A 25,033-nucleotide genomic window follows, 5' to 3' on the forward strand; every position below is an offset into this window, starting at 1 on the left:
TTCTCTTGATACCACCTTATGGATTGAAAAAGTTTCCTTTTTTTCCTTATACTTGCTTTTGAATTTTAATGCCAGGGCCATAAAATTCAAAGATGAGAAGATTCTGCAAGGCTGTGGCTTGCAGTGGGAATATATAGCACTTCTGTGTTCAGGGAGGTTTGGCAATGTTTTTAATTGTATCCTCTCCCGTAATCTGTAAAGTGAGCCCAAAGACCTTCCCCTGGAGGGGACCCAAGACCTGATGAGCTCCTTTAATCATAAGGTAAATCTGATGATACGCAGCCAGAGGGTTAGTAGCGACTGCAGATACCCTTGGTAACGCTGACATCCAGAGCTGGCACGGCGAGGTAGTGGCCATGGCAGAGGGGGCAGGAGCCGAGGAGCAGGAGAAGTGGATTTTGTGATGGAGTCATGCAGGAGCCACAGGGCAGCACGTAGAGCCTGGGGGAACTCCTCTTGGAAGTGAAGGCTGGCACAGACTAGAGGCTGGTTTTGGGGCCGATGCAATAATAAATTTAAAGAAAAGGTAAGCTTTTTTTGGTTAAAAAAAAAAAGGGGGGGGGGGGAAGTCCTCTGAAAGGAGGAATGTCTTGTTAAAATGTGTGATCGGCATAACTACAGCTCCAGTTTATTGTTACTCTGGGCAAATAACATGGGAGAGAGCATCTGGGAGTATAAATTGTTATAGCCCATTGAAATCAATGGAACTATGAAAATTTACACAACCAATGGTCTGTCTTACATCTGTAACAATTTCAGGCAGTTTCATTGTGTTGCAAATGCTTTAAAGCAGCAGTAGCTTGTATTAAATGCATTCAAGCTTATTGCTTGTCATTTGTCGTATTTTAGAGGATCTGCCAGCAATACCTGTGCTTCCAGCTCTCCTTGGGCTCACGTTCAAAGCAGGGTCAGGCAGCAGGGCTTCAGTGACACTGAGCTGCGTTGATGTTTGCTTGTTCTCATGTTTTCCACTGTGGTGCTTCTGGAGTTTAGGGTGGTGTTGGTAAATGGCTGGGTCCTCAACAGAGAAGGCTTTCGCCATTGTAATCGCCAGATCTCTTTGTGTTCTTTATCTTAATGGTAATCAACACTCCGTCTGATAATGTGTTCGCTTTCAATCTTTTGGGATGAATCATTTGATTACGCTCATTTTTTATTCCCTTTTTTTGTTCCCTGGCAGGCTCCGTACCCCTCAGGACAGAATGCAGCTCCAACCACGTTGGTGTACCCTCAAGCCCCTCAAACAATGAACACCCAGCCTCAGACCCGCTCGCCGGTAAGGGAGCCCATGTTTGCATCATCTTACATTCTTTCCTCCTCTTTTGCGTGTTTCTCTGTGTGTATGTGTGTGTCTATAACACTTGGCCAGTTCTCTGGAAAGTCTGTTTTACTGAACTGGAAGCACCTTCCAGATGGCAAATCTTGATTGAATTTTTAAATGTTATCATGGTAGGAGAATTGTCATTTTAAAGTGGCTTATCAGAAAAGAAGCAACAGAGGGATTCTCATCTATGTTCAAATAACGTAACTTATTTTTAGAATAGTTGCTTTCAGGTTCACTTCACGTTAGAATTTAGATTTGTTACCAGAATCTTTCTCTTTGCTCTTTTTTTTTTTTTTTTCCTTAAAGGAAGTATTTGGTAAAGTGGTGGAACAAAGATCAGTAAATGAAAGCGACTCTGCAGCAGCACTCAGTCTCCAGTGGCCTGTGGGCTTCACTTCCCAGTCAGTGCCACTGGATCAGTTCTAACCACTTGCTGTCTAGCACAGTGTAGGTGCTCACACATTTAAAGTAGAGCTTCTGTGCACCCAGATCTTTTTGTGGTAAGCCCTTTTTCATCCAGGTTGAGGTTTGGTTGTCCTCCATGATCTTTTTTGTGTGTATTGTAATACTGCTCTGCTACCATAGGCCTTTGGTCCCCAAACCAGGCTCTTGTTGGGAAACCTCTGCTCGTAGTGCAGTTCCACATGATTCTAGGAGACGCTCCTATGGCATTGCGTGCGTAGCCCTGCTTCTGCAGGCACGGTAGCGTGCCGTCATAATGTCTGAAGCCTCAGTTAGCCAAGGGAGCAGCAGTCCCTGCGTCTCTTCTGAATCCACATCTGCATCGTAACACTTCAAGTTACGTATAAAACCACTGCACCATTCCCAACACTCTTCTCTTTTTAGAGTAAGATGAATGCTGCTGAAGCATGGCAACTCAAAGCCTCTGAGACAGAAGTCTTCTTTTTGTCCGCTTAACAGGTATAGTACAGGGCAAGCTTCCCCTGTGGGCAGCTGCACTGATGTGCTTGCCCCACTTCTGGAGATTTCACCTCCAGGGGATTTGCCAGGAGGGTTAGTTCCGAGGCCTGTTGACCTCAGTGCTGATGAGCAAGCCAATTAATGCCAGTTTTGATGATGTTTCTGTGATGTGGACAGCTGTGAATTTGTAACTGGATCCCACCACTTCTTTAGTCCCCTGTTCTAATCAGTAATGTGGGATACTGACGGTAAAAATCTTTTCTCAGTAAGTATATTCAGCTTCTGTATCTTTTATTGTTGAAAAGCAAAAATAAATTTATATGGTTAGAACTGGAGCAAAACCTGACTGAAGAGCTGCATCTCTAAACCAGTTTTTTTGACAGCCCAGCAGAACAGTGCCAATACATTGCACAGACAACTGGAAGAGGAGGAAGGTTTTGGAACAGAGTCCGGTTTACAGGTCCCTGGCTGGAAGAGGCTGGATAAAATACTGCATTGTAAGCAATATAACAAACTGTACTCCTTCTTGCAGGCAATTGTGCCGATGGCACTATTTTATTTCTTTATTTCTTTATTTTTTTTACCACATCTTTTTGTTGGCTGATCTACAGAAATGCACTGATTTGCTTCTTTGCTAAAAGCATGAGCAACCATGGCAGTTTCTGCCAGATTAAGTGGCAACAGAACGTCCAAAGTTGGCTGGCAGTCGGGAGGATCTGACCTGGTAGGACAGAGACCAGGATGACTTCGGGTTTTCCACTCAACAGATTGTTTTCAGGAGATTTGGCTGAAAATGAGTCAAATTGTAGGGATTTAGCCCTGTTATTGAGGAGATATCAAGGAAGGATTTGTCTGCAGTTGTCAGCCATTTTTCTGCAGTCACGAACTACTTTTTTATTGTTTTTAAACTCTCCTGTATGCAGTTTTTGCCATCTGCTCTGCTAGTGACCATTTTCACCCCCATTACTAAAAGGCACACACATAACATTTCATTCCACCTCCCCACCCCAAAACAAATGCAAGATGATCTGCTCCTGAGCTACTCTTGCATTTTGTTCTGGGCTCGATTTACCTCTTTTATTTTTAATTTTTTAAATTTATTTTTAACCTTCTTTTTTTGGTGGCAAGGGAAGGGTGAAGAGGGGCTGAGGAAGGCAACAGGATGCCTTTGCCATGCGGAGGCTCCGTAGCGTGGTCCCATCCATCACGCTGCCAGTGCAGCTGGGTGTAGGGGCTGTGGCACTAACGAGGTGGCACTTGTAGAACAGCCAGAGCTTTCTGCACCAAAGGGCTATTGGCAATTGCACAGTTCGGGCTTTTCTGTTCCTCCCTGGAGAGCTGCCTTTGCAATCCCGCTGGCTCCATGGGTTGTCCCCGTTAGCTTCCTAGTGCTGCTCCGCTACCAGGAATGTCGACGTGCATTCCCAGCAGTGGGCGAGGAAACAGAATTGTTCAGCCTACTCCAAATTCCCCGTTAGGTGATTTTAACACCAACCCCCCAGCTGTAGGAGGCCTGCCAAAAACCACGGTAGACAAGGGAGTTGACCCAGGAGTGGTGGTTTTCTGCTAGGCATGCGTGTGCCAGACCAATGCCAGCAGGTAGAGACCGTGCCCCGTCTCCAGCTGTGCACGGAGCAGTGAGCAGGACCATAAGGAGTGTGGGTGGCAGAAATGTTGGACCCAGTCTTCATAAAGTTTTCCTTTTATCTACTACCTTCATCTGACAGAAGAACAAAGTGACTATTTTAATCCGAGCCAGCAGTGACTACAGTTTGTTCTGTTGCTTACAGCTACTAATAGGAATAAATTGTCAACCTGATTATTTAAAAAAAAAAAAAAAAGAAAAGAAAAGAAAAATTAAAAGAGAAAAAATCAATAGCCAATGGTGACCAGTACAAAATAGATTAGGGTATTTTTCACTAACTTTGAGGTTTTGTTTTTATTTTTTCTTGTAACACATTACTTTTTTGTCCACAACAGAATATACTTCAGCTTCTTAAGATGTAGGCTTCCAGCTCTTGTTTTAAACACAGGGAGAGTTAATCTTTTCTGCAGAACAGTGATAAGAGAGGTTCTTTGGCCTTCAAACTAAGCAACACAAGGTTATTGTACCCCATGATTCTTTTTAGTGCTTTATTTTTCATTGGTGTATAACATGGTGTGTGGCCCCACCAGAAAGGCTTTTGCCAACCCTTCCAGGGTAAGCGTTATTCCTTTTTCTCAAACACATGACATTGAAAGTGTTTTTGAGGCATTCTTCCGGAGAAAAAAAGGACTTGAAGTGCATCCCCCTCCTTAGGCTCCTCCTGCAGGTTACCATTTCTCATCGCAGCAGACTGATCAGCAGAGCCTCTGTCCTCTTCTCACTAGGAGGTTTGGGAGAAGGCCAGGAGTCTTTGAGTGCTTCTCTCCTGTGGTTGGTACTAAATTGGAAATTTTAGGTCTTTAGTCTTACGAGTTGATAATCCTTTGCATGTTCTCTTAAATAGAAGGCCAAGGGAAAGTTTTCAAGGGTGTCTGCTAGGGGTGGGGAACTGCTTGTTGAATCAGTGCAGGTGACTCTCAACTCCTACGTTAGTAATAGTCTGTGCGCATATTTTCCTGTTTCTGAAGGTTTTTTTAAGACTTTTCATCCAAATGTCACAATGAGGTGAAGGTAGAAGGAATATAAGAGCACCACTGCTGTTAGTAGGCTACTTGGAAATGTTGAATATAGGTGATTAAAATGTTTATAAGGGAGAAAATCACCCAGACCAGTGAATATTTATACGTTGCTTCTCATATTTGAAGAGATTAAAATAGCTGGGAAGTCGGGCTGTGAGTAAACCCCACTCTTTCTTCCTGAAAAAAATCTCTTATTAAGAAAATCAATAATTAGTAGACAGTTTTGATCACTCTTCTCATTAGGACTTTTCTACATTAGAATTTATGGTAGCCCTCAGGCAGAAAGTAAAGCGCACTGAGTCCCAGCACGTATATGCATGAGCAGAGGTGGGCTGGCATCGCGTGCTGCGGCGCGTGCCCTACGGTCCCGAGCAGTCCCTGGCAGCAGCAGGTAGAGGCACGTCGTGTGCTGCTGTGGCGTGTGGGAAGTCACAGCAGGATCTAGTTGTGCTTGCTCCATTTAATTATTGGAGCTATTACCGATAGGTTTATCTGCTCTCGTCTTGGAGTTCTGCTGAGTACACTGAGAATTAAGAGTTTAAATACCTAACTTGGCTTCTGAATGAGGATACCTTGTCATCTTTATTTCTATTTTCCATTTCTTGCATTCATTTTTATTTCTATTTTAACAATCAGTTACTTATTGGAAAATGCTTTTAATGTTTACCAAGCATGTTAAATTCTGAATACTTTCCTCCATTTGTAAACCAGGTGGGTGGGAGGTGATTTTAATGGCCTGAGCTCAGGGCTGGGAACCAGGACCTCCTGTTCTCCAGGCAATCCCTGCCCTGCTGCATCGGGCTCCCAGGGGCACCGCGGGTTAACCTGTCACCTTTGGTTTCAGAGGAGGGTGACAAATCCGACTCCTTAAGGAGAGGGGTTGGAGGATTTTATCCTGATCCTTTGTGGAAAAAAAAAAAAAGAAAAAAAGACAAAAAGACAATGAAACCACACGATGTACGTGTAAAGAACTGCCAGTTTGCCTTGCAGAGAGCCCGCAGCCCCCAGCCCGCAGGCTGTTAGCGCCCACCTGGCTCTTACCTGCTAGGCACCAGCCTCCATTCTCCGCTCCCACCAAATTTTTGGAACGGCTCTGAGTCCAGCTGCTTCAACCATTTACCTCCCCCTTAAACAGTTTAAAATCTTCACCGCTGCTTGTTTTAATTTTATTTTTTTTTCCCAGGCAGGGTAAAGAATGCCTGCATTCATGCCTAGAGCGCCTTTAAAATGAGCGGCAGCTTTGGCTGTATATCCGCCAGCTCTCGAGCAGCACACTTCCCCGTAGCGGTGTTCACTCGTTATATCTCAGTACCTGTCTGTCACTGTCCTGCAGCAAAGCTTTGACTGTTCGTGGTTTTTCTTGTGGGTTTATTTTGCATAGAGTGTGACATTTTGGTTTCGTTGTGGTGTTTCTGACTCTTTGTGCCTTTCCTTTTGTGTTTGTTTCTCCCGCCTTTCCTCAGTTTGCAGCGGGGCCTCGACCTGCCCATCATCAGGTACAGTACCCTGCCCCTTCATTACCATCCTAAACTAATTTGCTGGGGGAGGTGGGTGGTCGGAGGTTGTTCACCCACTAACTCAGAATGAAGGCTCGCTTTGGAAACCAGCCTCGTTAGTAGCTACTAGCACCTGCATAACCTCGCTAACAAGCTGCCTGCAACGCAGAGTAACACTTAATTCCTGTTCGGTGTCACTGCACTCATTAACCACCTTACTTACGCTATTTCCGTAGGAAAGGAGAACATGTATAAATTATTTCCAGGTATGTGTGAGATTTGCTTGTCTGTTCAAGTCACAAAAAACTTTGGCTAATATTTCCCAAAGCAGCCAGCACATTATCTTGCCTGAGCTGAAGACTTCGACAAGAACTGGGTGCTCAGGTCCATAAGAAAATCCTACTTTTCAAATGGAGAGCAAGGCAAATGATTTTCCAGTTCGTACGTTTCTTGTGTGATATGCCTGGTTATCTGTTGTCATTACATTGCTTAATGTTTTCTTTTACTCACTGTATGAAAGCCAGACGTTAGGAATCTTCATCGTATTCCTGCCACGTGACTTGAACGTTGTAAGGAATCACTTAACTCAGAAGAACGAAAATAAGGAATAGCTCTGGCTCATGAAACCCAGGGGTAGCACTTGTTAATAGGGAGGCTGATGTACCAAAAGGATTTGCTGTGTGGCAGGATGGATGCACCCGTCTGTTTTGGCCTATTCATGGTGCCCAAAGCTGTCTTTTCCATCACCTCTGACATTCATCTTTGCCAAGGCCCTTTTTCACAGTTCATCTGGGGACTAATTTTGCTTCCTCTTGTAGCTTTGGAGGGGGCAGAGCTCGCCTGAGTGTAGATACGCAGAAAAGTGGAGGAGAGGCATGGCAGTGGCAGGAAAGGTCTCCCAGATTTGGTTGTTTCCGTGTCGTTCTTCTTTCTCTTCGCTTGGAAAGGAAGAGTCTGTTTTCACAAAGTTAATGGGAGGGAAACTAATCCCATTAACTCCAGTGATGTTGGGACAGGGGCTTAAGTCCTGGAAGGCTTGTTCCAGGAGAACTGCGTTGTTCTCACATCGTTCCTGTTAGTCTGAGCTGTTTGATGCTGTAGAGGTGTGCGCCTTCGGGAAGGTCCTGCCCCAGGACAGCAGGTAAGTGTGGTGGTGGGCACACACACACTGCCGCCACCCCCCAGCTTTCCACCTCAGAGAGCAGCATGCAGGCAGGCACCCTTCCAGAGCAGGGCAGAAAAAAAAAAAAAAAGGCTTAAAAAGTAGAATGAGGCATTTGCTCTACTTGTTTGCTCACAGGCAAACATCACGTGAGAGAGAAAGAACTGATTTTTGTGCCCGGCAAGGGATTGCATTGACAGGCAGTGGTGCAGGAATGTTTGCAGGATTACTGCGCAGTGTGCAGGATGACAGAATTAGTATCTTGTTTAGATACTTTTGTTCTTGACCTTAACTTGAGGTCTGTGTTTATATTACGTGATACTGAAGATGCATTGCTGTTCAGAAACTCATTAGTTCTTTCATAGGTTGTTTCCAAGACAAAGTATGTATTCAGTGTGAACTGTTTAATAGTCTCATAAAAATTACCAAGTTCACCACAAGCAGAATCTGCAACAAGAGCCTTGAATCTGGAGGCAGCTCATCCTTGCAAGAAATGATTTCAGTGACTGGTGGCCTTACTGGTAGGGCTCTGCCACCCGTCTGTCACGGCTTGGTTTAGCAATTTTGGACCCAGCTATGGCCCTCCTGGGGGTTAAAATTTGTGATTTCCCAGTTTGTTGTCCTGAATATAACACTGCATATTTAATTGCGTTCCAGTTAGATTTGGACTCCATGAGGTCTGCTTACAATTATCTGAGAGAAGCTGTCACTGTTAGAAAAACACTTCAGGCCTTATCCCACTGATATATCTGGCATGCACCGGAACGGGGCAGGCACAGCAAAACCTGGGCTTCAGATGAGCTCCTTGGTTCTTTGCATCTGAAACTCAATCTGTGCCCGTCATTCCGACTGGGAACGGAGAAGGGAGTTTTTGCCACCCAGCCCTGCAGAAGGGTCATGGCTGTTGAAGTGAATTCATCACAGACGCAGCACTTAGAGGATTCGTAAGTCTGATGTAAATGATTGTTCACACGAATCAGGCAGCTTTAACATGCTGGAATACCAAAAGGCTGTGTAACGCAAGCAGCAGGCTGCCAGGCTGAGGCTCTGTAACCTAAAAAATCCAAAGTAAGTACATCGACCGGAGCGATAGTGGTATTTGTTACAGTGACATAATGTGTTCTTCTAGGAAAGCAGCAGCAAGATGAGGTTTGCAACGATTTCCGTGTGATGCTATTAACATAGGCTTCTTATTGATTCTGTGTCTTTCTCAGTCAACTAATGGATTATTCTTTAATGTTATTTCCTGTAATTATTAGATCTCTAAAGTACTCAAATTAGCATGATTTAAGCACCTGAAGTTGACTGGCAACTTCATAAGCAATTTATTTTTGGATGGAAATGCTTGCCCTGACGGTTTCAAGACAGTAGTTGCTGTAGAAGGCGTAATCAAAGTCTGTGTGATAGAAAATATGAAAATGAGATCTAGGATGCTAAGAAAATATTAAGATGAGATTTAGGATGCTATGCTAAGTAAATAGTGGTTGAAGTGTAACGAAAATAGTTGTAGTGGTTCTGATTAAAAGTTAAATGTGCATAACTAATCCTTGATTCCCGTAAAGCAGCTATCGCAGAAACCACTGGGAAGTCTCACTTTCTAGGAGAAAGCAAATGGGTGTTACAGCGTTTGCAGCAGTATAATTAAATATGATGTCAACCTCTGTTTTTCTTTAAATGCCAGGCTTTATGCACAACCCACAGGTTTAGCTACAAGACTTAGCTACCGTCCTGTCTGGGGCTGGCATTCCATTTCCCATTTTGTGCATGGAGCATCCCTGTCTCTTCTTTATTTCTTTTTAAGCAAAGCTGTTGAGTCACTTTGTTGCTTCTGATCCTCATGAAATACAAATGAAAACAGCAGTTTTCTTTTAAGCTGAAGTCCAAAGCGTAAAATAACTTTTAGTTGAAGAAGCGACTTCAGGAGTATGAGAGAGATTTTAAAATGGATGCTCAGAAGAGGCCAGTGTAATTAAAAACAGAAATAAGAACAAATAGAAACTCCAATGTCATTTTTCTCTTTCTGACTTATAATTGTATTTGAGATTAGTTTACTAGCTATGGCAGGCTAATTTAGTTTGAGGTTGCAGTTGTAGTTTATTCCAGTTTTAGCTTGGGGTTACTTGAGTTCTTCTGAGCGTAGCTTATATAACAGCAGGCTGGGTTCGCCCATGCACTGTTGTTAAAAAGCCTCGCAATTTGAAGAGGTCCGAAATTTACTCCCTGAGTACATTTGGTTACTCAAGTCTAACCGTTTTGTAGCTTCTGGAAATATCTCGTGTTAGAAAGCAGTCGGAAAAGGTTGCCATAATCACTTCTCCGTCTTCATCCACAAATATGGAAAGGAACTACCAGTTTAAATCCCATGGTTGACACAAAAAAGGTGTTTTCTTCTCCTATTTTTTATTTATAAGTCAGTAAATAATAAGATTGGGAAAACCTGAGGTAGGAGAAGTGCTTTGTGGCCCAAGGGCTGCTGCTGGGAAGCCGAGATGCGCAGCGGGCTTTCTGCTGCAGCTCCTGCTCCTGGCACCTGCTTCTGGCTTGGGGCTGCAGCTCCTTGGCCAAGCTGTGCTGCAGGGAGAAGTGAAGTTGCATCTGATCCTTCGAGCTAACCCGGGCACTGCTCCTTCCGTCTGCAAATAGACGTCACTCCTGCTGCGCTGCCAACACCTCCTCCTCCCTCTCCCAGGCCAGATTTGGGACCGACACGTCTGCACGTGACCAACAGAGCTGTCTCGGGATGCCACAGGCTGGGCTGAAGCAGAGCACTTGGCTGTGCCATTTGATTTGATCGCACTGATGACATCTTGTTGAACTTCCCGTTTGCTGTCTTTCTAACTTTTGGCAGGGCTTTGTGGACCCATCACAGTCGCCAGCCTTGATCTGGTCTAGAAATAAGGAGCCCAGCACCCTGCGCGTGCTCTGGGTGAGGGTCTAGGGTTAGTGTAGATCTGTCTCCGGTGCTCTTAGCAGAGAACGTTGCTGCTCAGTACAGCCTTTATAGAGTGCACAGCAGGTGTTTCACAGGCATTTCCCTGGAAGTGATGACTTAAAAATCTGGAGTAAATAGAGAATCAATTAAAATGCAGCGGAGGTTTATCAGGAGGTTGGCACTCTCTTTGATCATTGATTTTTCTAGATGACAAACATGATGCCTCTTACTGGCTGGCCTTCAGCAGCCTTTTGACACAGGGTCATATGGGAAGAAAATTAAGTGGGAGAAGATGCCTAATAAGAGGATATTGGGATGGAAATAAGGACTGATGAAAACGTAAGTGGCAGGGCAGTGCTGAGAGGGTAGGCAGGAGGTTAGTAGTTTATTTCCTTAATAATTCTGTTAATTACCCTGGCACAAATAGCAGGTATGTGTCTGCAGCACACTCAATGAGTGGGAAGATAGAAAATGGGGTTAGCAAAGGGAAGCTGTACAAGGAGGACAAGCGTGATAGAAGCAAGGCGTAATACAGCTGTGCAGAGCACAAGCCCTTACACTTCAGTGCCAAGGAGAAGGTTTTGTTAAATCAGGTATTGTCAGATAGGAGCACCTGTGCAATGCAATCTTCAGATGAACAAGAGAAGTTATTTCCAGTTGAGATGGGGAGTTATTACTGTTGTGTTAACTACTGGCAAAACCCTGTCTGGAGCATGTGTGCAATTCTTTTTTTATGTTTATTTTTCCAAAACGATTTTTTGAATCTATTTTGCACTAACTTGACCATCCTGGCTATATAGCAGGACTTAATCTTTGAAGGAAGTAGTCAAGTATTGCAGTTTTCTATCAGAAGCTTTGCTGCGGCCCAGGGTGCTTTCATGGCCCTGCGTGGGAACTCTGTGTGCTCCATGCTGAATCCTGCACTTTGTGGAAGAAATAGAGGCAAAATATCTCTCTTTTTAATCTCCTGGTATTCTCCTGTGGACATCATTGGCTTTACTTGAAAACGTTGGCTGTGCAGGCATCTGTTTGACCTTGCAAGATGAATCTTTTAGCAAATCAAGTCAGAGTTATCAACATTTCTACAAATGACTTTGAACATTGTTAGCTTAGCTTTGGAGGGACAGGATCAGGTATATAGCATAAAAAAATTCTGACAATGAGATAATGTTTGTTTTGAATCATAAAACCCATGTATAAATCAATGCACCAACACCTGATTTTCTTGAGAATTGTAATTTTACTTACAGGAACTGGAATAACTAAAAGTAATTCAAACTTTGCTGGAGACCCCTCTGCTTGGCTTTCCAAAAGCTTTGGATGGCTTGTTACTTGGAATGATGGATCTGCTTTTCTTCTTGCTGTGTCCTTCCCAGAAGCAATGAGATCGTCTTTGTTTTTTCTTTTTTCTTTTTTTGTGTCTTCTTCTCTGAATATGAGCTGCCTCTGCAGTGGCTCGGGCAGTACAGCGTGGTTTTGGAGAGGTGGTGGGCTATGTTTGTTTGTTTGTTTGTTTGTTTTAACCCAGAGTTTTCTTGTTGGAGGTTCTCTTTCTGCTGTAGAACAGCTTAGCACTACCCTGGTGTTATTTCTTACTTGATGTAAGAGCACGCCTGTGTAACACCACCCATGTTGGTGTACAGAGCACGCTTTCGTTCCTTCTGCAGCTGGAAGGAGAGCTGGCTTGCGTTCTATGAAATGGAGTTTCTTCAGCGTGTCACCCCATACATCATGTTTCACGATCTGTTCCTAGTGACAGAAGCAAGAAGTTGTCTGTAAACCAGGAGTTTCCATTGCTGTAAGATTTTCCTCAGTCATTTCAGTTTCAGGGGTGTGTTACTCAGCAGGTTCCCTAGGTGCAGCTGTGTGACTTGGCTGGAGGAGGGCAGGCTTCTTGTTGGGCTCACGCTGCTGGAGGACTCCCATCCTCTGTGGCCAAGGCTTTTCTGTGCCACGCTGACGAAGGAGTTACTGCTGCTGCAGGGGCTGCTCTCGGGGCAGTCTGCAGCCCCTCTTCGCTCTGGATAGATACAGAATGGTGGTGGCTATTGAATGTTAGCTTTTTCTTTCCCTGTCACACTTTGGGTCTCTCCACTAACAGATGAGAAGTGGTCATTATTCAGCAGTTAGTGGTGAACGAAGGAAGGACCTGATTTCATTCACTCCCAAACCTTCGGTACAGTCCCTTTCATGGCAGACTTACTGCTGATTCTGTAGTTTTATGAGTGACTCTGAAAGTAATGAAGAGAAGCAATAATGAGAGAAAATATTTTAGATTTCTTTTTGGTGTTTCTGGGTATTGAAGAATTGCAAGCTGTAGTTAATCTCATCGTGAATTCAGCATCTAGCCTTACTCCATGTAACGCTCGTGTAGTTGCCCTGCATCTAGGCAGCCACATATTTTTTATTGGCACAGGAATATGGCAGCATGTTGCTCTTCTGGTTTTCTTTCTGCATCCTCACTTGCAGATTTTGACCCCCAAACCAGTTGCCTTCTCCTAATTCAGGTTACATTGTGCAGTGTGCCAGTGACAGTTCTTCATCCGGATTAACAGGGTTGGACATCAAAGCATTGTGGTCACTGTAATTGTATCTGGACTTCTGCACCAGGGAGTTATCATTGGCTTTTCTGGAGAAAAATTTGGTATGAGAACAACGTAGGTATCGTGGTCTTCAGGAACACCACAATGACCATTTTAATTTCATTGTCACATCAGGTATAGAGGCATCACAGGTTCCTTCTGCCCTACCTCATTCTTTCCAAATGCCAGGACAAATAAGCCCAGCTCCTTCCTTCGTTGTTTAGTGGTTGCCTCCTTTTCTCCTCTCACCGCTCATGATGTGGTTACTCACAGACTATTTCCATTGATGCACTTCATCACTCAGCAGTCTTCAGTGTGATGTATGATGACCTAATTTATTTTTATTTTTTGCTTAGCAATTAAATACATGGCATTTCTTATCCTTCCAGTCTGGGTGCAGAAGTGGAGACCAAATCCATGATTTGAGCTTGAGTTACTGCTTTATCTGCTATCTTTGCGTTACTGAAAGAGACCGGAAAGGAAAAATGTTTAATTTAGGAACAGAGTAAGCATAAAGTCTTTCTGTAGTATCATGTTTTCTACAGTTAATCACAGATTATTTTTTTAAACTTTTATATTTCCATGTCAAACTTTTCTAGGAGAGTTTCTGACCCCGGTCCTGGGATTCTGGTAGAAGAGTCCTTGCACCATGTCAGTGTCTGTCATGCTGGTTCTGTAAGAGATTAGTCAAAGCAGGGTAGAAAGATGAGTGGAATTGTGTGCAGTTAGGGTGCATGTTATATCCTATTCCTTCCTATTGATCTGTAAGCTGTTCCATTGGCTTTCTTTCTGTTTCCTGCTGCTTTCTTGCTTCGTTATTGAAGGGAGGATTCAGACCTATACAGGTAATTTTAACTCCTGGTTCTGCATGGCATAAGTGTCTCTTTATCACTTGTATCATTATTCCGTTAGTGAATGCATTAATGTCTGATGCACACCTTACCAACTGAGTTTAAAGATTATTGCCAAGACTCTGGTAACTAGAGCAAGGGCTCCAGTGCCACGAGCGCTCCATACCGTGGATGCTGATGCCTTTCCCAGCGCTTACAAGCTGAGACCTGACCACGTACCACTGGGTTGCTTGGTTTCCTGGAGCTGGTCCACTTGCGTGGGGCATCACTTCATGCAAACATGGTAGAAGATTTTGGTGCCACCCTGGAAGAGGTTGCCACCCTTTTGGAAACAGAGCACAAGAGAAGTCACATGTCTCAATTGGTACAAAGAGCAGGCATGAGGCATCTCTTCATAAATCCTGGATTTAGCTGTTCTGAAGTTACACAGAAATAGTTGCCTTGATGTTTTATTTTCCTGGCATATTAATAAAGGTGGGTTTTTGGCAGTCAACCCACCTTATAAAAGCATATTTGACAGAAATAATTTTTCTGACGGTCGCTCTGAAAGCTGGGGTGTATAATTCAGTAGATACAAACTAGTAGATAGACTTCAAAGTTTCACATTTACTCTTACCTTTTACTACCTGGAAAAAATTGAAGGTTATAGCATGAACTTAATTTTTACAGATAGACAGCGATTGTCCTGCAGTTTTCTGAATGTGTGGCAACCCTTTGGAAGTAGTACTGTAACTACAACATATTGTCTGCCTTTGTAATTATACTGTAATTTTCCTCCAGGAAGTTTGACCGATTCTTTGTTTTCTCTCCTCTCTCCTTCCTATGTCCCTTTCCTGCCCCAGTTTTTTCAGAGGCCTCAGATACAGCCTCCGAGAGCTACCATCCAGAACAGCAGCCCTTCCATCCGTCCTGGTGCACAAACACCGACTGCAGTGTATCAAACCAACCAACACATCATGATGGTTAATCATCTGCCAATGCCGTATCCTATGCCTCAGGGCCCCCAGTACTGTATACCACAGGTAAAAACACGTTTTCCAGACACTTAAGAAACTCAAAAGCAACCTGTGCTTCATCTGGATTTTCTCAAGACCTGCTTCAGCATTGGGAGAGGGAGAGATAAAACTGGTAGTTGCATATTTCAGTTCTGTGCTTCTTTATGAAGTATCTGTTGGTCTGAGCATGGAGGCAGTAAGAATAAATTTTTTAGGCTTGGCATCTTCTCAGAAACAGTGTGAAACTAAGCTCCTGAAAAATGCTATGAATGTATTTAAGTTGACTTAATAGCTCTATAGTTACTCTAAAACCTTGGACCTTATAAAAACATGATACTACTGAAAGCAGAGGGATGACTTGTCATTGTTAAGAAGCTTGATAATCTGATCTTTATTGATTTTTGAGGGCTCAATTACAGTTTCTGTGTGTAACAGCATGTCATTGCTCAACTGTTTGTAAACTGATGGTTGTTTTTTTCTTCCTAGTATCGTCACAGTGGCCCTCCATATGTTGGGCCCCCACAGCAGTATCCTGTTCAGCCACCAGGGCCAGGCCCCTTTTATCCAGGACCAGGTCCTGGAGAATTTCCCAATGCCTACGGTAAGTTCTGGTTAGAGATTTCCTGTAAGTATTTCCTGGGCGTGGTTTTCTCTTGTCAAGTTGAAGATCTATAATACCAAACTGGATTAGCATTTGTTTGAACTTCAAATAGCTGCTTGATTTGGTTGTGTCACAGCCCTTATTATTCACTCATGAAAAATTCACAGTAACGGAGTTTCGTTTGTATGAATGCTCAAGGAAAGGCTGTAACTTGTAGAGCTACCCATAATCACATGTGAGTAAGAATAGTGGCTATTTATTATTCCCTGCTAAATCATTATTATTTATTAAGGTATTGTGAATACAACTGGCAGCCCTGGTTTCCACTGGTTTCTCTCAGTATGTGCACAGCAACAGAGCATTTAACATTTCTTGTTCCTGTGTTCCCTGTTTGGCATTTAGAAAGGGAAAAGAACAAACCATCTGGCTTAATTCACTGGTCTCATGCTGCAAAGAACAAGTTAGTCCAGTAAAAGAGTTTATAACCCATACGCAGGCTGATGTTTGCCCTTTCAGGACACGGTTCCTAGTTTCACCTCTTCTCAAGCAAAGAGCTCCACTGACAGTGGTTGCCCACAATAGCTGTGTGCTGTGGTTGTTTGCTACACTATATTCAATATATCTGACTCTCTTCCTCAGGTAATCAGGTTCAAAGCCACCACTAAAAATCGAGGGGTGATCTGTCCAGCGTTGAGCATCCCTTCCATCTGCATCTTGCCGGTGGTCCTTGCCTCCTGCGGGACCTCACAACTGCCTCTCATTTGGGTTCCATTGAGTAGACCCCATGTGTCAATGGGAGACTCTCCTTAGGTGTCCTGTGACACCTCTTCTCTTGGCAGACGTCTTTTATGTAGAAGTAATTAAGCCCTTAGTTACTTCCCTTGTGCTGCTGTGTATGATGCATATCATACTTGCATCACAGTCCCCTATAAGGTTTTCTGTGGGATCCGTCGTTCAGTTGTCATTTAAAATAAATCAGCTCCTGTAAGCTCTGTTTCAATGAGCTGTAGAAACTGGTATCTTGCAGGAATGTGCATTTTTTTATTTTTTAATTTGTCTTGCCTTGCTCGTGTATGGGAACATTTGAAAAATCCTCAGGATGATTCTAGTAATAACCCCTATGTACTTTTTTCTTTCTTTCTTTTTTTTTTTTTTAAGGATTTTCGCTTCTCAATATCAAACTTGAGATATTTTGTTCAGTCTGCCTGCTAGCCGCCCACACAAATTCTGTAATCTGTTGGGGTCGATGTGTTATCAACTTTCCATGCAGCTTTAGCTGTTGGTATTTCTGAGCATTAGAAGTGAATGATTACCTTCCACCTTCCAGGCTGAACAATGATGGCCATGTGCAGTTGGCAGAATTGCATGTTTGCTCTTCACAAATTCAGTTTTATTTTAAAGGGGAGAAGAGCTCCAGGTGCCTCCCTACTTAACATTTTGAAAGGTCATGAGTCTTTTTTTTTATTATTTTTTTGAATTTGGAGTATATAGAGCTAGTGGGACTACTTCAAAGACTTCAGTTTCTGAACGAATGGAGAGACAGCAATTACGAGGCAGTTAGTTCCTGTTTGCTTACCTGGACAAATAAAGAGAAGAAATATTGCAATGGCTCTTTAAATCTGATCCACTAAATGAGGAAATTGCCTACATATTTGTCATTTGAAGTTTTTCTTCCATTTCAGGTCTGCTTTCTTACTTTCTGCTCACTTAGTGCAGTTTGTCTTCACTTCTGTAATTTGGAAAAGGTTCCCTTCTGGTTCCTTTTTACTCTTGGAAGTGCCTGGTTTCTTGCACAGCAGCTTGTAATCTTTTAGCCCCAGCTTGCTTTCAGGTTGCTGTGTCTGCAGAGCATCAGTGGGCAAAGCTGGAGGCTGGGTTTGATGTCTGGATTGCAGCCCTGCCTCACACAGAGCGTTTTCCAGGCAGGGAGGGTTTAGCCAAGGAAGAGAGGGTGATTGCAGGTTTGCTTGCACTCATCCACCTTTTCCTCCCGTTGCTCCCTTGCTATTTATATAGGGCTGAAAATATTCTGTCTCTCACCAGGTGTCTAAGCGTGGTGCTGCTCACAGCACTGGGAGACAACTCAATGCAGAGTACTGGCGTGGATGGTGCTGCTGGCAGCGGCTTTTCCCTTAAACCTCAGAACTTTGCAGCAAGTGTGTAGTGTAGCATGGTACGGAGTGGCTGCTGGGCATCAAACTCACTGCAGCATGACAGGCTGTAAAGGAAGTGATAAGGAAAAATACTGCAGAAGACTAAACGTACTAAGATGAAAAGTACTGATTTTTCCTAAACTGTATCTCAGTTTTGTAATTTATTGTTCCCACATATCAGTGAGTTTCTGTGATACATTGGGAAGACCTTGAAATGATGAATGAAATGATTGTGTGAAATGAACACTGACCTGAAAAGGATCAATATGTGGGGCAGAGAGCAAAGAAAGTTGCACTGAAAAATGCTCTTGACTTGTTGCCACAGAAGCTGTGTTCCTTCCCAGAAGTTACTCTTCCTTTTTGGGGTTTGATTTTTCAGAGTACTTTTCATAAACAAAGAGTTCTTCCTTGAGGTACGCTGTTGGTCTCTCTTTCACATGGATCGTGTTACAGCTGTCTTACTAGATCTGGTTTCTAGGAAACTAGAAATGAGGAAAATTAACATACTGCAGGGCTCCCAGGCTTGCTCGTGTCCTCTCATGTTACCCGAACTCGTGTTGTACACCTGGCCAGCTTGGCCAAAGCATTAGTCGGAAGAGTTTGAGGCTGCACAGCTCTTTTTCAGGAGAGAACAGGGATGCTGACAGAGGTTTTGCACCCCGAGGCCAAGGTGATCTGAAGTCAACACCGCTTGCCACGAAGTTGAAAATGAAAAGATTGTCAAGTCATTTAGACTGCCTTGATTGCAGTGTCTGGGAGTGAAGTAATGCGGCGGGCTGAGCTTTTAGCAGTGCAGTGTTAGTGCCTTCCAGTGCTTTCTGCTTTCAACTACCTGCCTGCTATTTCGGGGGAGACAAGTTCTTGTTCTGGGCAGGGAGTGAGGAAGCCTGCTCTGAGCTTTTGCTTTCTAGCTGACAGCTTGAAGAGTGCCTCCTTTGAAGATGTAAGTCCGATTGTGCTGGGCTGGGTTCGTTCACTTTCTTGGATTTCACCATTTGCTTGAGATAGTAGTAACCTCTTCTGGTTGTAATGTTCCCAAAGATATCAGCACAATACAGATTTTAATTCCTATTTAAAGGTTAGTTCAGCTGAAGAATAAATCAGATTACTTGAGAGGCAAATGAAAGCAGGCAGTCCATCTAGCATCCATGCTTAGGAAACAAACAAACAAAAAAAAAAGCACTACATTTGCCTATATCTAGTAGTACGTAGACAAGAGACAGCTCTGCTATGCCGCTTCTATTTATGTCTGGCACATCTTGAAAGAACTCAGTCATTTTGAGCCTGTCTTTCTCCATAAAGAAAAGAAAATGAAACTGTTGGATATTATGAATGTAATCAACAATGCAGTGTAATTTTGGAATAATAACCATGGTCATGCTTTTTTGTGTTGCAGCATGAGAAGAACATTGCTTTTAATTACATTTTCTCACTGTGCTTTAAAATAAGTTGCCGTTGACCTTGCAAATTCTTTGTAATGGTTTGACTGAATTTCTCTACAAAGGGGGAAAAAAAAAAACCTTTTTGTCAGTCTAAGGAGTCCAAGGATGGACAACTTCTCTTTTCGTGTCTTCGTGATTTCAACAGCCTCTCAGAAACTGATGCACATGATAAGGAAAAAATGAAGTATCGACTTAATCTCTTGTCTTGCTGGAGCAGCAGCTCTGTTTAAGTGGAAGTGAGGAAGAGCAAGAGACAGACTGGTTTCCAGTTGGATGCTAAAAGTTCCGCTTTTTCAAAAGAAGGGAGGGAGGAGTAGGTGGACGGTTTTATTCTCATGCTTGCTTTTCTTTCATTAGCAGACTAACTGTATTTCTCTTGTTTCTGTGTTGTTCTTTCCCAGGAACACCTTTCTACCCAAGTCAGCCAGTTTATCAGTCAGCACCCATTATAGTGCCTACACAGCAGCAGCAGCCTCCACCAGCAAAAAGAGAGAAAAAAACGGTAAGGGATCTTCATTGAATGATAAGTCCTCTCTGAGAATTGTCCTGGTTGTAATTAATGAAAATTTTAGCTTAAAAGTGGGATTTATCTTCACAGAGAGGCTCTTACCTTTCACTCCTAAGTTTTATTAAACATTGCACAATGCTGCAATGATGTCTTTCTTTCAATTTTCTATGGGAACTTGCTGCTCTGTGTTTTGTAATGTCTCAGCCGGTCAGAGATGAAAATACTTTTGCTGGTTTTGTAACAAACACAAATGAAAGCAGCAGCATCTCCTTAAGCCAGAGGATCCTCATCTGCTTGTGCTGCTGTTCTACCAAAGAGCCAAGTGGGAAAGAGCAAACTCAGATCGGTTTGCAAGACTGTTGGGAATAGGTTCAAATTGACAAACCAGAAACTGTTCAATATTGTGCCTTGGAAAATGTAGAAAAGCAGCACTAGCAAGCTGGGGACGGATTTACAGAGCTTGAAGGAACCTGAATGTGGTGCTATGAAAGTGGGCAGAGATTTGGAGACCACATTTCCTCTCTTCCTAGTTCACTGGTCAGAATTTATGAGGCAGAGACTAATGTAATGAAAACCTGTTTGTAGGTGAATGATGGTAGGGAATAGTAAAGACATAGTGGGTGAATGTAACGTTTAAAAAGAAAAAAAAAGGGGGGGAGGACTTAAACTTGTGAATGAATAGTTGATTCTGAATGTGTGAAAGGGAATTTATTAATTTAATGTCAGTGTGTGTGTGTTGCAGTGGATTGAAAACATCTAAAGAACTGTTTCCTGGCCAAAAAAAAAAAAAAAAAGTGGGGAGAATTTGTACATCTTTCAAAAAACAGAATACTTGTATCTTGATTTTTGAAGATGAGCTGAGACGATGCTTGATCTGGAAAGCTGGAAAAGCTGAACAATGTGCTAGCTGGGCTTTCAAGAAAAGCCTTTCTTGTAGATGCTGTCATCAAAGGGTGATGCAACTCTTTTGCTACCTCTTCACTGTCCTCTTCAGTCCTGAGGAGTCTCTTTTCAGCATCCAAAGCATGACATGGCCAGATCATTGATACCATTTGAAGTACAGAGATGTTCAGAAACACTCAGCTGTGGTTAAGACAGTTTAATGCCCAGAAAGCTAAATTCTTTGAAGCAGAAAAGCAAAGGCTTTTAAAAATGCTTTTGTCTGGATGTACTTTTTCAGTTTGCTAATGTTACAACTGAAAAAATAAGAGAGATTAAAGAAAAATGAAGCATGTAGACATACACAAATCTACATGCACTGTTAGCTGAGTACTACACAGTTTCAGGGAGGGAAAACATGTTTTAATGACATTGACAAGAGGAAAAGAAGGTAGGAAATCCATCCTGCCAGCTCTTAAGTCCTCATTGCTGTGATCGCCTAGATGTTTTAGTGGAAGAACACAAGTCTCATTTTAATCTATCAAAAGTAAGAGATGACCACATCTTGTCAATACGCTAAGTACTGTGTGTGTGCTCATTTGTCTTCCCAACACAAAGAGTTGAGAATACATTGCACAGTACTGAAGCTGATAAATCACGAAGTCCTCCTGCAACTTTGCAGGAGGCAACTTGTTGCCAACTCTGTCAGTTGCCAATGGAATAAAACCACCACAGTTCCCAGTGACAGTCCTGCTCTAAGAAGGATTATACCTCCAGGTTTGCCTGTGGTTACAACAGGGACTTCTGCCTGCGTTTTATAGAGTGCTCAACCAAGAGGTTCTGAGGTTAACAGACGAATGATAGCGCTGTCTTCAAGTTTATGGAAATCTGCCATTTTTATATTGAAGATGACTTTCACTAAAACTCTGTTCCAAATAAATTAACCCATACAGGTTGACCAGTTCCCATGCTCAGTGACATAGGGGTTCAAGTGTTTGTTGAGGGTTCAGATGAGCATGTTCTCAAGTGTTATATTCTGGATGATATTTTTCCTTCCATTTTTGGCACTATGAAGATGCTCAGATAATAAACTTGTTTCCTAAATGTTGATGTGCATCATAGGACTTCCGTTTGTTCTTGCACTTTCCTTTCTTTGGCTCTTTAGTTCTGTTTGTTTTCTGTTTTACTGGTGTGATTTTTCTCAGCATGGAAGGTGAAAACAAAAGAACTGATTTGCTTTCTCTCTACACCAGCAGCTGGGTTGGCAAGGTCAATGAATTTCATATCAGGGCAGTATGTTTTTGTTTTGTTCATTTTTATCTTGCACTTTCCACTAACTGGCAAGCTTACTTTTATAGCTAGACCGTCCACTAAATTTAACAAGTTTCACTAAACTTATTTTCCAGAAGTAGAGACCACATTCTGAATTAAAGGGTCACGTACTGCAAGGCACGTATTTAAAATTGTTCCACAGTTGCTTTAGATCTGAGAGAATTTGAAGAGGTGTACATTTTTAGAACTGACTGGTACAGTTGATGAGCATTTTGATTAAATTAGGTTTTAAGATTAAGGGATGACATACCATGCATTTCAAGTCGCTGGAACAAACCACGTTACAGTGTTCCTGCAGAGCATCAGCTCAGTCCAGGGCATCTCATACTGAGTGTAATGGAAATATGTTCTGTCCGTGCTTCCCCTCCATAAGCCCCACGGACAACGTGTAACGGGAGGACTTGTCTGAAATATTTCTGTATTCAATTCCATAGATCCGGATCCGGGATCCAAACCAAGGGGGCAAAGATATAACAGAAGAAATAATGTCCGGAGGGGGCAGCAGGAACCCAACGCCCCCCATCATGAGACCCACTTCCACACCTACTCCACCTCAGGTAACAAAGTGGCCGTGTAGCCCTCTCCCAGTGCTGTCTGCTTTGCTTTGCTGTTTGTTAGAGCCAATTCCTGAGTCTTCCATCCACACCACCAGCTGCCTCACTCACCTGGATGGTCTTTTCTTTAGTTGTCCATGTTCTTCAATGATTTTTTTCTAAGTTTGATCATTTTTTATCATCCTGTAGCTTGTAAAATGTAGAACTGCGATGCTGCTACAAGTTCCCCTCCCCTGCTTCAGTAGTTTTTAAAGCTGTTGAAGGCTTTCTGAAGGAGTCAGTATGTCTGTGAGAGATGTGGTGTTTCCATTAGTGTCTTGTGCACCTGAGGAACATCCATATCATGCATGTGATTGATTATATATCTTAAATGGCATTGCTGTCCATACTAATGTCTTTCTGCTTTAGTAGTCTTGTTTTAGAGTAACCAGAATTATTGTAGCTCAGGACATTTATCAGAGAACTTCCTGATTCGGGCTCTGTGTATTCAGCCTTAAAAAGGGAAAGATAAAGGGAAAATAAAAGGCATTCTTCTAACATAAGAAAAAGCATAAATATCCCAAACTGATATTTTCCATAGTTCATAACTCTCTTCAAAAATTCTTGTCACACACCTTTGGGTTTCTGACCCTTTCTAAGCCTCCGTATCCTGCTTCACCTGAGAAGTCCACATGTGATGTCTAACAATTAAACTGAGTGGAAATCTGGGTCTGTTCTAGTCCTTTTTGACTCAGGGCCAAAAGAGCACTCAGATCTGCGGGCAAGCAGTCCTGGCATGAACACAAGTCCACCTCAATGTTAGCTGCTGGGTCTGAAAGTGGTTGCGTTATCTTATCAGGAAGTGGTTTCTCTCCTTTGACCAACTCTTCCACACCTGCAGCAGGAGGAGATGATGTCTTCCTTGGTCTCCCCATGGCGTTGGAGATGGAGAGGAGGCACACGGCAGCTGCTGCCCTCTTCCCTGCAGCCAGCTTGGTGTAGCTGCTGCTTTTGTATGTAATCTCCCAAAAGAAGGGATCTTCCAAGGGGAGATGGTGCTAAGCCACGAGCTGCTCAGCTTAAATGTTTGTGAACAGCTGGAGAAAAAGAAGCTGAACTCTACAGTTTGGCACAGGCCTTGGAAGTTGACAGTGTTTTATTGGAGGTTATTGTCTGCTGCCCAGGGGCCTGATATAAAGACCATAAATATCAAGAAAGTTCTGCATGTGATGGGTGGGCTTTGGGTCAGAGCCTGGCTGAGGCACAGTTTCCTCTTTGTCCAAGCTCTTCCCTGTTTAATGTCAGAAACAAGTTTTTGCTAGTGGCTTTTTTTTTTTTTTTTTGTGCAACAATTGTTCCTGAGATCTGAGATGAAATCTTACCCCCCACACGCACATCCTGTGTCAGGATAGCTTTTCTGCTGACCGTCCTGCGCTGAGGAAAATGCACAGGCTTGTCCTGAGACACCCATTGCATGAGGATGCAAGCCTGAGGTTACAGCTGAGCCAGTGGGGATGAGGAATGGGGATCACTGAGATGAAATAAGAGCCTGGTCTGCAGAACTCCCCTCTGAGACAAATGGAATAGCTACGGCTTTTGGCCATTTCCCAAGTTCAATCAAATCCTTTTATCATATGAAGGCATCACCATTAGCTTTGGGTCACCTGCTTTCTCTTCCTGGTCTCCATCAGGGGCAAGCAGTAGCAAGGCACCGTGCTCGAGCAATTCCCAGCTGGCTGTTTGTGCAACAAGGTCTGCAGGGCTCAACTGGAATAAGCCTTCTTCTGTCAGAGAGTGGTCTGATGATTTGTTGACTCCAGCTGGAAAGGGAGAGAGCAGAGGGCTGGTTATGTGTAGAGTTGATTATAGTTCTTTCCAAGCGTTTTCCATGAGAGGAGATCCCAGTGATAAAAAATGTTTGAATGGTGGTGAGACCTTCTTCCCATTACTTCATGCTACGTGATTTACCCCATTAGAAGTGTGGAAGGGTTGAAAACAGCCAAGGTTTCAATTTGTGTTTATGTGTGGTGCAGCTAATGCAGACACTTATTGGATCACTTTTGCGTTCAGAAAGCTATTTTAAGATACTATAATTAAGTCAAACAGGACAAAATAAATGCTTTTCTAGAGGAGGTTAATAAGCATGAATTTTTTATCAGCTGTAATTTGTATGCAGAGCACACCAGTGATGTCCAATCATCTGCTCTAAGTAAGGTATGCAAATATTTCATTGTTTCATATCCAGACTTTGTTTTGATTAGGTACTTGGAACCACTTTTGTTAATCACAGAAGAGCTTCGAAATAGAGCTCACCAGTAAAAGTTCATTAGTGCAGCATAACTGAAAATTTAAGCTCACTTAAGCCAGGAAATTCAAAGTTATTGTCCCAACAGTGTCTATAATTCATTTCTCTTAAGCAAGTCTATTATCTTGGATGCAATTAGATGGTGCTTAGTGTATGCCTCAATCCGTATGTTCAGTGGCTGAATTCCAGTAGCTGTGGATAACTTTGAACTGTCTAAAATCAGGAAATTTTAAATATTCAGCCATAACTTTGCTCAAAAAATTTTAGGGCTTTTTGTATTCCCTTTCCTCAGCTGCTAAAAGCTGTGAACAATCAATGTGAGATTCATATGAAAAAGAAATACTTGCATATTG

At 42.9% G+C, this 25,033-nt stretch overlaps 1 protein-coding gene across 17 annotated transcripts in view; it reads left to right on the forward strand.

Moving 5' to 3' along the window:
• EIF4G3 (eukaryotic translation initiation factor 4 gamma 3) overlaps positions 1–25,033 on the forward strand; it is a 152,422-nt gene that overhangs the window by 70,094 nt on the left and 57,295 nt on the right. For 6 of the 17 annotated variants that reach the window (XR_011089472.1, XM_068658534.1, XM_068658535.1 and 3 more), the window contains 8 exons: positions 1,181–1,276; positions 2,629–2,742; positions 6,373–6,405; positions 13,906–13,926; positions 14,775–14,954; positions 15,414–15,528; positions 19,525–19,625; positions 22,277–22,399. Coding sequence is in view for 16 of the 17 variants with exons in the window: in XM_068658534.1 (XP_068514635.1) it covers positions 1,181–1,276; positions 2,629–2,742; positions 6,373–6,405; positions 13,906–13,926; positions 14,775–14,954; positions 15,414–15,528; positions 19,525–19,625; positions 22,277–22,399 (783 nt within the window). In the remaining variant the exon portion in view is untranslated. The remainder of the gene's footprint in view (positions 1–1,180; positions 1,277–2,628; positions 2,743–6,372; positions 6,406–13,905; positions 13,927–14,774; positions 14,955–15,413; positions 15,529–19,524; positions 19,626–22,276; positions 22,400–25,033) is intronic. The other 11 variants (XM_068658544.1, XM_068658540.1, XM_068658547.1 and 8 more) reach the window with 5 other exon arrangements.

This window comes from Anas acuta, chromosome 22 (genome assembly GCF_963932015.1).
Source record: "Anas acuta chromosome 22, bAnaAcu1.1, whole genome shotgun sequence".
Classification (NCBI taxonomy): domain Eukaryota; kingdom Metazoa; phylum Chordata; class Aves; order Anseriformes; family Anatidae; genus Anas; species Anas acuta.